Source organism: Setaria italica, chromosome III, assembly GCF_000263155.2.
Source record: "Setaria italica strain Yugu1 chromosome III, Setaria_italica_v2.0, whole genome shotgun sequence".
NCBI lineage: Eukaryota > Viridiplantae > Streptophyta > Magnoliopsida > Poales > Poaceae > Setaria > Setaria italica.
In genome coordinates this window covers 1,426,228-1,438,469 of record NC_028452.1, presented here as the reverse complement: position 1 = coordinate 1,438,469, position 12,242 = coordinate 1,426,228, and the positions used below count along the sequence as shown (strand labels likewise).

Below are 12,242 nucleotides of genomic sequence, written 5' to 3'. Positions count from 1 at the left end.
TTTGAACGAAACTGCAAATCTTTCGCTCTCATACTGTCGTAATATACAGCGCTCGTTATTCTTTTAGACTAGTGTTGCACGAGTTTGTACAAAACTAAGAGCGTGCACAAAAAGTGTCCTACAATAATGTGTCCGATTCACAGCACTTTTGTTGCTGAAACATGAGCTCCCTGAAAGTCTGAAACCCTGGATATGGAACAGTTCTTACCGGCATCGCACACCCACAATGCGCGTAATCTTGCTCGCATGGCATCCGTGCATCAGAAAAGTTGCGGCGTCACTATATGCCACAGCTCATGTCGTATGGCTTGTCGACCATGGGCGATGGCGTGTTGAGCCAGTAGGACGCCGACCGCATCTCCATCGCCGTGTCCGACGTGGCGTTCTTGTCCTTGAGGTTCTTCCTGTCAAGGAACGCCGGCTTCATCGGTGCGGGGATGGACTGATCGCTCTTCATTGTCAGCATCAGCACAACTTCCGACATCGCCGGCCGCAGGTTTGGGTATGCTTGCACGCACAGCAGCGCGATCTGGCACACCTGCTGGACCTCCTTCTCGTCGAACCCATCGGTCTGTATCTTCGGATCGACGAGCTCCAGGACCTTGGATTGCTCGTAGAGCCTCCATGCCTGAAATGTTCAGAGACGGGAATGATTCTTCAGACCAACATATGCATGTCTATCTCGTAGACTAGAATTGGAATCAGAAAGGAGTGTACATGTTCAGGAAGGTACTGCATTTCGTTTGGAAGTGAGAGATCCGTGTTCTTTCTGCTACTGATGATCTCGAGAACGAGCACGCCGAAGCTGTAGGTGTCAGCTTTCACCGTGAGCTCCCCTCTGATGGCGTATTCAGGCGCAGTGTAGCCACTGAAATAAATCAAAAATTGTTTCTAGGAGTTACAGTCTTGGCATGTACACTGTGACGCGAAAATGTGAAATGATGTCTTACAGTGTGCCAGCAAATGCAGTACTGAGGTACGTCTGATCCTCGGGGAAGAACCTGGCCAGTCCAAAATCACTGATCTTGGGCTGGAACTTGTCATCCAGGAGGATGTTGCTCGCTTTGATGTCGCGATGAACAATCCTCAGGTTCGACTCCTCGTGAAGGTACTGCAAGCCTCGTGCAATGCCGATGATGATCTGGTGCCTAGTTTTCCAGTTCAGAAACGGTGAGCCATCATCCCCTGCAAAAGTTGTGACAGTTATATGAAGCAAGCACTTCAGCAAGTCCGCGAGCAAGCTAAGCAGCAGTCTTTAATTCATCTATGGACGCGCTAAGATCTATTTAAGTATTATTACCAAATAATATCTTGTCCAAGCTTTTGTTCTTCATGAACTCGTAGACTAGCAACCGTTGGGATCCCTCACAGCAGCACCCAACCAGGCGAACGAGGTTCTTGTGCTGGATGCTTGTGATCATGTTCACTTCGACGAAGAATTCTGATTCACCCTGACCAGACTTGCCGACGCTGAGTTGCTTCACTGCAACTTTCCTACCGTCATCTAGTTTCCCCTGAACATTAGCATTTTAAATTGTATAATCACAAGTTGCCGAGTAATACAAATGAGGTATAAATTTCCATGTTTTCGCCTTAGAGATGTACCAAGTAAACAGGCCCAAAACCTCCTCTGCCAAGCTGGTTTTTCTGGTTGAAGTCCCTCGTGGCCTTCTTCAGTGCAGCATAGTCAAAGTAAGTAATGGTCCGGAGATTTCCACTCATATTGCCGCTGAAGTACTCAGGCACCTCTGTTATGCCCAAAAAAATTTGCAGAGCTATTAGAAACAAGTTATGAAAAGGAGTACAAGTTCATCCACAGTGAAAGGTCATGAGTTGCTCACCTGAAGCAGGGCTCCTTGGCCGCATCAATCTCCTCATGAGATCTGGTTTGAGGAACTTCCAGCAAATACCAAGAAGGATTATTATGACCACCACAAGAATGGCGATGAAGGCGAGGAAGACCGTCTTTGGCTCCGTAGATGCCATTGCTGTCCTTTATTTCTGCATATTTTTTCATGCAAATGTCAGCAGCAACCTCAGAATGCTAACAGCAACATTGTCAGAAGTTTTTTTTTGGCTAATCAGTTCATAAAATAGGCAGGCACAATTAACTAATTAAGCACCACCAACCCGGACTGAGTGAAAGGCTACACGGTAACTCCATTCAATATTTGTAAATTGTAAAGCAATGAAATGCTATGGTAAGTAGTACGCTTGACACATGGAGAACGGAATTGCAAATCCTGAGGGCCGTCCCAGTTTTGCCAATTAATTGGTTGCACAAAGTCATCAGCTACCATGAACTGACGAAATATTGCAAATCCTCCGAAGGCAATTGGAAAGGAGAGTAGATGAAGAGGAAAACATAAACAAAACGGCCGGCATGACTTTGTCAGCATTATTCTGCCAATTCGTGATCTCACAACTTGACAAAATGATGAAACAAGAGGACGACGTGGTCGTGCTCCTTATGTTCTGAATTCTCTACCGTAGTCTCTCTGAAAATTCCTCTCGGCCATACTACAGATTGCAGAACTACCTCTTCGAGTGAATTATCCTGAAAAATAGCAACAACATACACACCTTGCGCATGAACATGCACGCATGGCTCACCCACAAGCACACCCAGGCAAATTCTACCGGAGATGCCTCCAATGGCATCCTACTAGTTCTACTCGAGCAGTTGTAGTGCGTCCATACCTTGCACCGGATCAACCGGCGACGATCGCCGGACTTGCGTGCCTTTCCTCTTTCCCAGCCGCTACCGCACGCGCATCTCCCCGGCCGCCAGGCGTTGGCAACTCGTAACCCGTGTGAAGCGAGCGAGCGACGGAGACAGAGCAGGGGGAGGCTTCCAAAGCCGAGGCGACAGCATAGTTATCGTTTTCCCCGAGGGAGCTAGCTCGCGTGGCGTGTCCGATCCGTTCCGGCCAACGGGGCCAACGCGCTCGCCGCGTTGGCGCGCGCTGGCCCGGGCGCTGCTGGCACTGCCGGCCGCGCGAGCCAAAGCAGGTAGCAAGCTTGCGAGCAATAGGCTCCCCAATAGATTATCGGGCGGGCAATTCCTGGCGACAGCGACATTGATAGAGAAGTGCGGATTTTGGCGTGGAACACGTCCCCGGATTGACCGACTCATCAGCCAATCAGGCCCAGTGGAGGAGTGTGGAGCGGGACGGGGAAGAGGCCGTTGGAGTCGGCGCCCGGCGGCTGCTGTTCACGCGGCGTACGGGAAAGGTGGATAGGGCCCGGCACGTACGTGGGCACGTGGTACGGCGGTACGGGGAGGGGGCTGCTGCCGGGGAATCCAACGCCGCCGGGCTTAGGAAGGGGTCCGGGGCGCAGGGAAGCCAGGCGGCGGTGGCAGGTTGTGGGGCGGCGCGGCGAGAGAACCGGTGAGCCAGGGCCGGGACGGGGGCGGGTTGCGAGGCGGCGGCTCCTGCCGCCGGAGACGATGAAGGCGGCCGGCGGCTGGGACGAGCTCATCTTGGGCCGGAAATGGGCCTTCTGCGATGCACCTGCGACTTGACTGGCCCGCCAAAGTCATGGCAAAGAACATCGCAGAGGCCCACTAGAGAGGGTTTCGGCGATGATTAGCGGGCCCAGCTTTAGGCGTGCGACCTGCGAGAGAGAACGGAATGAGAATGATGCCCAGTCCTCCCGTTGTTTGGCATGGTCCCACCCGCCAGCCAGTGAGGCTGAGACCCAGGCACGAGGCACCCAAGCCGGAGAACCAAAAATCGCCAGGGCATTTCAAACCCCGAATCCCTCTCCGCGGATCAAATAAAATCAAACGCTACCTAGGGTTTCCACCTTTCCCCTCCCACGCCCCGCGCCGCCCACCCACCACCCATGGCCGCCGCCGCCGACGCGTCCGCCGAGGCCGCCGCCATCGCGCGGCGCCTGGCCTCCTGCAACGCCGGCGCCCGGGAGCGCACGGTCCGCTACCTCCTCTCCGACTTCCTCCCCGCCTCCGCCCCGCGCCTCTCCGCCTCCGATCTCCTCAAGCTCTGGAAGGGCCTCTTCTTCTGCTTCTGGCACGCCGACAAGCCGCTCTACCAGTCCTCCGTCGCCACGCGCCTCGCCTCCGCCGTATCCGCCGCGCCGTCCCCGGTCGACGGCGCCGCCTTCCTCGCCGCCTACCTCACCACGCTCCGCCGGGAGTGGGCCCACATCGACGTCCACCGCCTCGACAAGTTCTACCTCCTCAACCGCCGCTTCCTCCACCACGCCTTCCTGCTCCTCAATTCCAACTCCTTCGCCCCCGACGTCACCTCGCAGATCGTGTCCGTCCTGTCAGATAAGGCTCTGCTCCCGGAAGCTGACAACGTCGCTGCCGGCACCTCCCGGGGTCTTGGGTACCATGTTGCCGAGGCGTTCCTTGACGAGCTATTGCCTGTGCTTCCCGTAAGCTTGCAGACAATGGACGCCCTGTTGGCTCCGTTCTTCACTGTGTTGGAGAAGTCGTCCGATCGGGTGATGGTGAGTAAGGTGAAGGCTGGCGTATTTGACAGGTTTCTGGAGAGCGGCAATCAGTTGCTTGAGAAGGTGAAGAAAGGGGAGGAGGTGGAGAAGGGTAGCGCTGAGGAGAAGCTCGGGAAAGCTGGACTGTTGTTTGGATTCAGCAAGAGGTTCCTGGATATTGGGGCAAAGGCAGAGACTGTGCAATCGAACCGGAAGGTGGTCTTTGGGCTGAGGGATGCATTTGTGAAGGTGGAGAAGGGTTTGGAGCTGTCTGGTGTTGAGATTTCTGAGCCCAAATTTGAGGCTACTGAGGTGCCAGTGGTGCCAAATGCGGATTGCGGCATGGACTTGTGTGAGGAAAAGGCAGGAAAGAAGAAGAAAAAGGCCAAGAAGGCTGCATTGGCTGAAGGTGAGAAAGAGGAGGCCAAGCTTGTGAAGCTGGAGAGGAAGGTAAAGAAAGAGAAGAAGGAGAAGAAAGAGAAGAAGAAAAAGAAGGCAGTTGTTGTCGAAGACGGGCATGTTTCGGACCAGAGTATAGATGTTCCTGCAGAGGACCAGCAGATGGGTGATGGTACTGATGGGATAACAATTGATGGGACATTCCTGTCCAATCTCCAGAAGCAGTTTGAAAAGGCTGCGGCAGAAGCTGGTATGGTCAATAGTGGTGGCAGCTCAAGTGCTTCACAAGCAACGCCAGTTAATGGAAAAGTGGCAAAGAAGAGGAAGCGGTCGAAATCTGTTGATAGGTTGTCTGAAGCTTCTGATGCTGATGATGGTGGCGAAGGTAATCTTCTTACCCAGGACGGAGAGAAGAGTGGTAAGAAGGTGAGGTTCTCGATGAAGAATAATTTAGTTTGGAAACCTCACAATCCTTTGCCACCGCAGTGTCTGAGGCTGCCACCTTCAGCTACTCCAAGAGGAAGTGCACTAAAAAAGGGAGTTCAACCAGGGCCCATAAAAGAGACCCCTACACCTTCGAGGAAGGCTAAGCTGAAGGCAAAATCTGCGAAGAAGGTCTTGAAGAAGAAACCTTCATCTGCTGTGAAGCGCTTGCGGAAGTTGCAGAGCTTCTCAGCATGAGCTCTTCGATGTATGACGCAATGATGGTCATATGGCTGTGTCTTTTTTGTTCTGTTTTATCATTACTTAATTCTTGTTCACTTTGTAGGCTAGTCTTATACTGTGTTGACTGCTGCCATATCATATTTGATGGATTATTTAATGATTTGTCTTGTCATTGTGTGTTCATGGTAATCATGTGGTGATTGCAATGATAATAGTAGCTCTTATAATTTCTCTAGTACCAAGCAGTCTAATGGACCTCTTTCTGTTCTGATCTATCTGATCTCATGCTATCTCAGTTGAGACTTTCAGGTTAGTATAATATAGAGGTATGTAAATATTTGTTGCTTGCTTAGTTTGAATGAGCATGGCATTCTGTTAGTGGTGAAAACATGTTGATTTTTCTCCGTGAAGATCTGTTCCCAGTCAGAGAACATGTACTTATGCTACCAGTGTGTCATGATTTATGAAGAAATCCATGTGAATAGTCCTTGATAGGTTGGTACTCAATTTACCTTTTAGTTCACGCCACGATCAGTTGACGTATTGTGAGCTCCTTAGATTGTTTTTTGGGTATGGTTGTTGAGATTGTGGTTAGTGATGTAATTACCTTATCAGTTGACGTATTGTGAGAGTTTTACTGCCACTGTCCATAGTTTTGTTAAATTTGATGTACATTTAGCATAATTTGACCCTGCGATTCAGAAAGGAAAAAGTTCATTTTACTCCCGCACCTGTTTACTTTTGTCCACTTAACCCCCTAAGCAAAATTTAGGCTCACTTTACTCCCCCGAACTATTTCATTTGGTCCAATCTACCCCCTAATTAGATTTCTCTTTTTTATTTCTCCACGTACAAGTTGAGTTTTAATTTCATTTTTTGTCACTTGATTTATAACTTGATAATTTATGTTAGAAAAATACTTTAGAGATTTTTCATGATTATTTTTCATACAATTTTGTATATCTAAGATCAATTTTGTATTAAATATTCCTAACATATGAAAATAACCATGAAAAATTCTTAGTATAATTTTTTTACATAAGGCATCATATTTTGTATTTGCTCACAAAGTTTGAACTCAAAATTCAACTCATACATGGAGAAACAATTAAGAGAAATCTAATTAGGTGGTAGATTGGACCAAATGAAATAGTTCGGGGGAGTAAAGTGAGCCTAAATTTTGTTCGGGGGAGTTAAGCGGATAAAGTGAATAGGTGAGGGGAGTAAAATGAACTTTTTCCTTTCAGAAATTATCGGTAGACAGGAATGCAGACTATTTAATAGCCTGTCCTGATCTATGTTGCCAGAGCTTGGCATACTCACTAGTCACCAGAGTCCAGAGAATGGAAATGTATACAAGAGGAACTAACTTGTGGGGTTTTAATTTGAATTTTGTTATATTGTCCTCTTCAGAGCCCAGGATGTGCGTATTTAAGTCTTGCATTTTCAAGCTTCTTGCTGCTGAGTTTTATCTGCTTTATAATTTAATGATCGGATTGTGTTCAATACCCTTTGCCTAATATTGTGCTCGAATACCTTTTGATGTTTTGCTGATCACTATGCTCGTATTGTGCTCGAATACCTTTTGCTGTTGTTTGCTGATCACTATGCTCGTGTGTGGTGTGCCTGTATCAGAAATCCTGAATGTCGCACCTGTCTGCAATTTTGTCCAGCATCCACAACAGGCCAAACAACTCGGTTGTATCTTCTATGCCCGAATGGTGGGCACAGGCTGAGGGAAAAAGAGTGGTCTCGCAAATGAATGCGAACTTTTGTGATGAAAATGTTGTGCACAAGGTGCATTTAAACGAAATCTTACGGGTTTAGTGTTCTTTGTGACTTTATCAACGTACGGGTGGTCTTGTAAAATTTATTCGAAGTGGAATGGAATTTACTCCCAGGTGCTTTTGCAACTGGAGACAAAACTGGGGTTATATTCAGATAATTATAGCAACATTGTCTTCAAGATACAAGTGTTCACTGTACCTTCTTGTAAACCTATGATGAATGAACAACCAGAAGTCTGGAACAACGTGTGCAAAGAAAAAGTTACAGATTGCCAAGGAACAGATTTATCCCCAGAGAGCGTTATGCCTGATTGCCTCTAAAGTCTAAACCACGCTATGCAGTTCTGTCAGAAACGCTTCAAAAAAGCAAGCTCGGTATCAGTTCCATCTTCCATCATTTGGTAATACGATTTCCAAGGTTTTACTTCCGGGCTGTACAGGGCGGCAACACATTCTTCCCATAAGTAAATCTTTGGCCTTTAGATGTCCCGCCTAGCATCTCTTTTGCTTCATTCACGACCATTTAGGTCTGTAAATATTTAAACCACGCACCACGGCACCAGCAAACTGGTTCGTGGATATGGTCCATAACTTGGAGCAATGTGATCCTTTGTGCACAAGGCTCTCTAATATCGTACCTTCGGTGGCTAAAGGATGCGCACCATGCACGTACTCCATATGTTCATACATAGTGAATCCTTGCTAGCAAGGCTAGAAGGCCATTTCCTGAAGAATTTTCAGTGTTGTTTGATGTACCTACAATGGGAAAATATGGTCAAACCATGTCAATCAATACTGGAATACAAGTATCGATCATAAGTGATAAGTGAAATAATAAATCAGGAAGCAGCTCACCCATTCTAGATGTTGAGCTGTAATGCCAGATGTGTTGCTTGCATACACACCACCTAGGACCTTACAGATGTGGGAGAGATGGCAGACAGGGGAAAAAACACTGTCACGCTTAGGAAAGAGCCAACGTGTTTCATAAAATAAAAGATGAGAACAGTACCTTGGAAACAGTCTCCAGGAACATTCCAGGGCGGACTGGCCGTGGCTTGCGCCCTGATACACTTCCCTGAAGGTCATATAAGCATGTGCAGTGAATACTTCACTTAATGCGAATATGCTAATTGTTTTAGATACTAATGAGCCAAATTGAACTCAAACTCACCCTTCCAGATACTCCAGTTAGATGCTCCTGTTCAGAATGCGAATCAGCACTTGATTGTTCAACATTATCAGCACCTTCCCCTTTGCCATTCATAACATCCCTGATCATCCTCTCCAATGCCTTCCCAGGTTTAAGAGCAACGAGCTTGCTCAAAAAGTTCACCTGTCAATTAACGTGAAAAAAAACATTGTATATCATTGAATGATACAGTCCCTAAATCTTCAATAGTTAAAGAACATTTTTTATTGGCCACTAAGAAAACAGCCCTCCTTGTCTTCCTTCTACAGAAAAAATTTAAAGTTCTCCTTTCACTAGCCCAGAAGTCATAAGCCAATGGGCTTTGACTATAACTTTCTTGCCAATTTTTTAAAATTATAATGTCCCTGGATGATAGACACGACATCTGATATGCGGGCTCTATCACCAACCTGACTACAACCTGTCCAATCCCACTTTTCGCTCGTTGTACATTACACCACGTTTCAAGCATGCTCAACTCGTATTTGGCCAACAAACAAGAAAAGTAAAATGGTCATTCTGCCCTCTTAATGGACACCACTCATGTTTGAGCTCTGTAAGTAGGAAAAAGAGAAGAGAACAAAGCCATGCAAGGATTGATTCCTCACAGTAGTAAAACTGAATTTTCCTGTAGTTTTGCAACACACAAATTGCTGGATAATATTATAGTCACTGGGACAAACAGGGACCAGAAAATTGATGATGTCCCTTCCCGCTTTAAATCTCAACAACCATATATAAGTAATCTAAATACACTACTGGCCCTTGTAAAAGGATATTTTGCAACTAGTCACAGCACTACAAAGTTTCACCATGTGACATGAGGAATTCCAAGTTTAAAACATACCTCAGCCTCAGGGAGAGTAGTCAAACCACGATCATTTCTTTCATCTAACAGGCCACCTCCCATCATATTTCGAGCTTCTTCTCTTACTATAACTAGTCTTGCAAGAAGTTTTCGATCAGGAATGGTGTCCCTAGATTCCATTGACTGTAATATTAACCAAAAATGTTACAAGGTTGAGGAACATTCTTTGACATGGAGGGAATAATAATTAACTACTGCAAGAAGTTCTTTTTCCAAAGCTTATCAGCCTATTCTTATCATTTCCAAGAAGCACAGTGATAAGGAACGATGTGCACCTCTAGTACCCTGTCTCTTTTCCATTTGAGAGTTTTAAATATATTTTAGACTTTGCAATTCTAACTAGACATACTAGCATTCCAACTTCTTTTGAATAAACATGTTGTTTATGCTTTGGTACTCGCTTTGCATAGACAGGTTAACCAGAGCTGATATGTTTGAGCCAAGAGGCGTTATCTCTTAGCATTACTTACTTTGAACTTTAGGCCTAACCCTCTAACACACCACAGGACCTAGGCCACAAAGGCCACACCAAGGAGGCTGAGTTTAAAGTTCATTTCAGAATGTCATCATCAATGATGTAAAATAATGTAGCACATAGCATCAGGAGGTTGGAGCCAATGCTCAGTCCACCATCAATACTGCTGATTCAAAACATGTTCCATTGCAAAGAATGAGGTTATGAAAATATATTTGTACTCACGCTCTTCAAATTACCTCCAATAGATCATCTGCCTGGTTCGCAATGTCATTAAGATTTGCCCCAGGAATCTGGCACTTAAGACCTTTATCATTCTTAAAAACACCTCCACCAGCAGCTACACGGCGCAACAATTCATGCCTGCTCTCTTTCTTTTCAGTCTGGCAGAGAAGTCCAACAACCTGAACCTGTTTTACACCAGTCAGAAGTTAGTCAAGTTATGCATGCCCACTTCCACACACGCACTGGTAGGACCATGCACTTGAAGTAACACTTACATGTGGAGGACATTTCTTTGTTAGATGATCTAGCACTGTCTGTTTAATTACCTCAAGAAGAGATTTGCGCTGCCATCACAAGACAAACATGTAAAGCATGTAGAACAGTAGAATAAGCTAAGGAAAAAAAGGAGGATTGCAGTAATCAGTCTGATAACATTGTCTCGAAGCATTCATGCATTCCATGGTTTAGTTATTGCATCAGCAGTTCAACACAATGCGATTGCAAGATGACTTTGAGAACTTAAACGCATGTCCAGACATTACTAACTAGTACTAAACATGAATAAATATGTACAGCTTTGGATATTACTAACTAGTAATCATGTTTAATTTCCATGTTAGTCAGAAAAAAAATAATATCTGCGACACCATTCTGGTATAAAAGATATTTACAACATGGCAAAGCCAAAAATACATAGCTAAATTATGCATTTATGCTCCTCAGTAAAAATAGCAAAATTAGTGGACGACCCCCCTAGTGAAGAAGAAATAAAAAGTACTCAAAATCCCAGTATATCGGCTGAGTTAAGCAATGACTTCTATCAAGTACCTCATCATCTGCATCCTTCTGTGCAAGTTGTATCATGTAATCAAGTGCCATAAGAAATCCTGACTCCATCTCATCCACCCTCTTCCCAATAACTCCTTGTGCCACCAGCTCTACAGCCACTGGCTCAAATGCACCATCCATCTCCATGTCCTCCATCTACCAACACCAATCCAATAAATGAGCCATAATACAATTATACTAAGTTATAGCCATTCAGTCAGACCACACGAATAACAGTTGTTTGCTGCACAGTAACATGAGATTAGCAGATTCAGTATTCAAAATTCTGCTAATGATAATTCCTGGACAATTTTAGTGCTAATTACACTTTAGAACATTCTAAAAAACGTACAAGAAAGAAAATGGAGGTTAAATTCACTGTCAGAATGGGCAAAACGTTAGAGCTCTTTGCCAATTAGTCCTAGAGGACCAAACGATATTTTAGATTACTACACATGACCGAGAAAGAGACGCTTAAGTGCTTAACTTTATCCTAATACAAACAAGAAATAACAACCTGATAAGATTGGAAATTCGAGAAACCGAATTTCTATGAAGCATTGCGTTCATTTCTTACTCACTAATGACAGCTCGTTACTTCATCAGTGGAGCAACGCAGGAAACGGCGTCCTTACCAGCGTGAGCATCTCCTGGAGGACGGAGGCGACCTGCTCGCCGCCGCGGAGGAGGGCGTCGCACTCGGCCGGGTCCCACTTGCTGGGGTCATCCCCGAGGGAGGGCGGCGACGCGATGGGGAGCGGCACCTTGGGCGTTGCGGCCAGGCAGATGAGGGTTGCTGAGCGGGAGGGGGGCCGTGGGACGAGGTGGGAGGAGGGCCTGCAGGGGAAGGAGACGACGGCACAGGAGGCAGGCGAGAGGGCGGGGGAGAGGCGGAGAATCGCCATGGCCATGGGCTTCCCTTGCTTGGAGCTCGAGAAGGCGAGAGGGAAGAGGGGCAGAGATTTCGGGGGGTTTATCAATTATCACAGGCAAGCGCTTTCGGAGCTGCGTCGCGTGCGGCGTGCGAGAGCGTTCTGAAGTTGTTGGGCTTTGTTTGCTGCCTTAACGTTGCTAAGCTGGGCTTGGGCTTGGGCCTTCAGGTTTGCTTTTGTCACGTGATCAGGCTGATCGAGGCAACTTTGCAAAGGTACCCGGGGCTATGGTCAAGGTCAATGGCTTTTCTCGCAAATGTTCGCTGTCGCGAGATAGCCGTCATGATTAATTTCACCATTAAACACCACAGCACAATACAAGCGTGCGTGGCTGCGGTTAAACACCACATCAGCCGAGCTACTGTATGACTTAGTATGACCGTGAAGCAACGGCTGCGATTACGAGTTG

At 46.5% G+C, this 12,242-nt stretch overlaps 3 protein-coding genes across 4 annotated transcripts; 1 reads left to right on the top strand and 2 right to left on the bottom strand.

The window, feature by feature from the left end:
- Positions 1-3,365, bottom strand: LOC101763075 (cold-responsive protein kinase 1). Its single transcript, XM_004960089.3, has 7 exons — positions 2,701-3,365; positions 1,842-2,001; positions 1,606-1,748; positions 1,301-1,514; positions 951-1,185; positions 718-868; positions 1-628 (listed from the first exon to the last, which is right to left on the bottom strand). Exons 2-7 carry the CDS (start codon positions 1,984-1,986, stop codon positions 281-283), a joined length of 1,236 nt encoding a protein of 411 aa, XP_004960146.1. The 5' UTR covers positions 1,987-2,001; positions 2,701-3,365; the 3' UTR covers positions 1-280.
- A 417-nt stretch (positions 3,366-3,782) lies between these two features.
- Positions 3,783-5,761, top strand: LOC101762401 (ribosomal RNA processing protein 1 homolog). Of its 2 annotated transcripts, XM_004960088.4 has the most exons (2): positions 3,783-5,245; positions 5,347-5,761. In XM_004960088.4, exons 1-2 carry the CDS (start codon positions 3,850-3,852, stop codon positions 5,448-5,450), a joined length of 1,500 nt encoding a protein of 499 aa, XP_004960145.1. In that variant the 5' UTR covers positions 3,783-3,849; the 3' UTR covers positions 5,451-5,761. The 2 variants fall into 2 exon arrangements, with proteins under 2 accessions (XP_004960145.1, XP_004960144.1); XM_004960087.4 differs by having other exon boundaries at positions 3,785-5,761.
- Positions 5,762-7,416: 1,655 nt separating this feature from the next.
- Positions 7,417-11,871, bottom strand: LOC101761985 (protein PEP-RELATED DEVELOPMENT ARRESTED 1 homolog, chloroplastic). Its single transcript, XM_004960086.3, has 9 exons — positions 11,537-11,871; positions 10,902-11,057; positions 10,349-10,417; positions 10,088-10,258; positions 9,353-9,496; positions 8,488-8,649; positions 8,326-8,391; positions 8,169-8,228; positions 7,417-8,069 (listed from the first exon to the last, which is right to left on the bottom strand). The coding sequence occupies exons 1-9, from the start codon at positions 11,810-11,812 to the stop codon at positions 8,025-8,027; spliced, it is 1,149 nt and encodes a 382-aa protein (XP_004960143.1). The 5' UTR covers positions 11,813-11,871; the 3' UTR covers positions 7,417-8,024.
- Between the last annotated feature and the right edge of the window lie 371 nt (positions 11,872-12,242).

Bases quoted from the DNA above. Each gene is read 5' to 3' on its own strand.
- LOC101763075 (XM_004960089.3), bottom strand. From the start codon at position 1,986: ATGGCATCTACGGAGCCAAAGACGGTCTTCCTCGCCTTCATCGCCATT. The intron at 869-950 runs GTAAGACATCAT...GATTTATTTCAG, and splicing joins ACTGCATTTGCTGGCACACT to TGGCTACACTGCGCCTGAAT. The intron at 629-717 runs GTACACTCCTTT...TGAACATTTCAG, and splicing joins TGCAGTACCTTCCTGAACAT to GCATGGAGGCTCTACGAGCA.
- LOC101762401 (XM_004960087.4), top strand. From the start codon at position 3,850: ATGGCCGCCGCCGCCGACGCGTCCGCCGAGGCCGCCGCCATCGCGCGG.
- LOC101761985 (XM_004960086.3), bottom strand. From the start codon at position 11,812: ATGGCCATGGCGATTCTCCGCCTCTCCCCCGCCCTCTCGCCTGCCTCC. The intron at 11,058-11,536 runs GTAAGGACGCCG...TGGTGTTGGTAG, and splicing joins TCCAGGAGATGCTCACGCTG to ATGGAGGACATGGAGATGGA. The intron at 10,259-10,348 runs GTAAGTGTTACT...GGTGTAAAACAG, and splicing joins CAAAGAAATGTCCTCCACAT to GTTCAGGTTGTTGGACTTCT.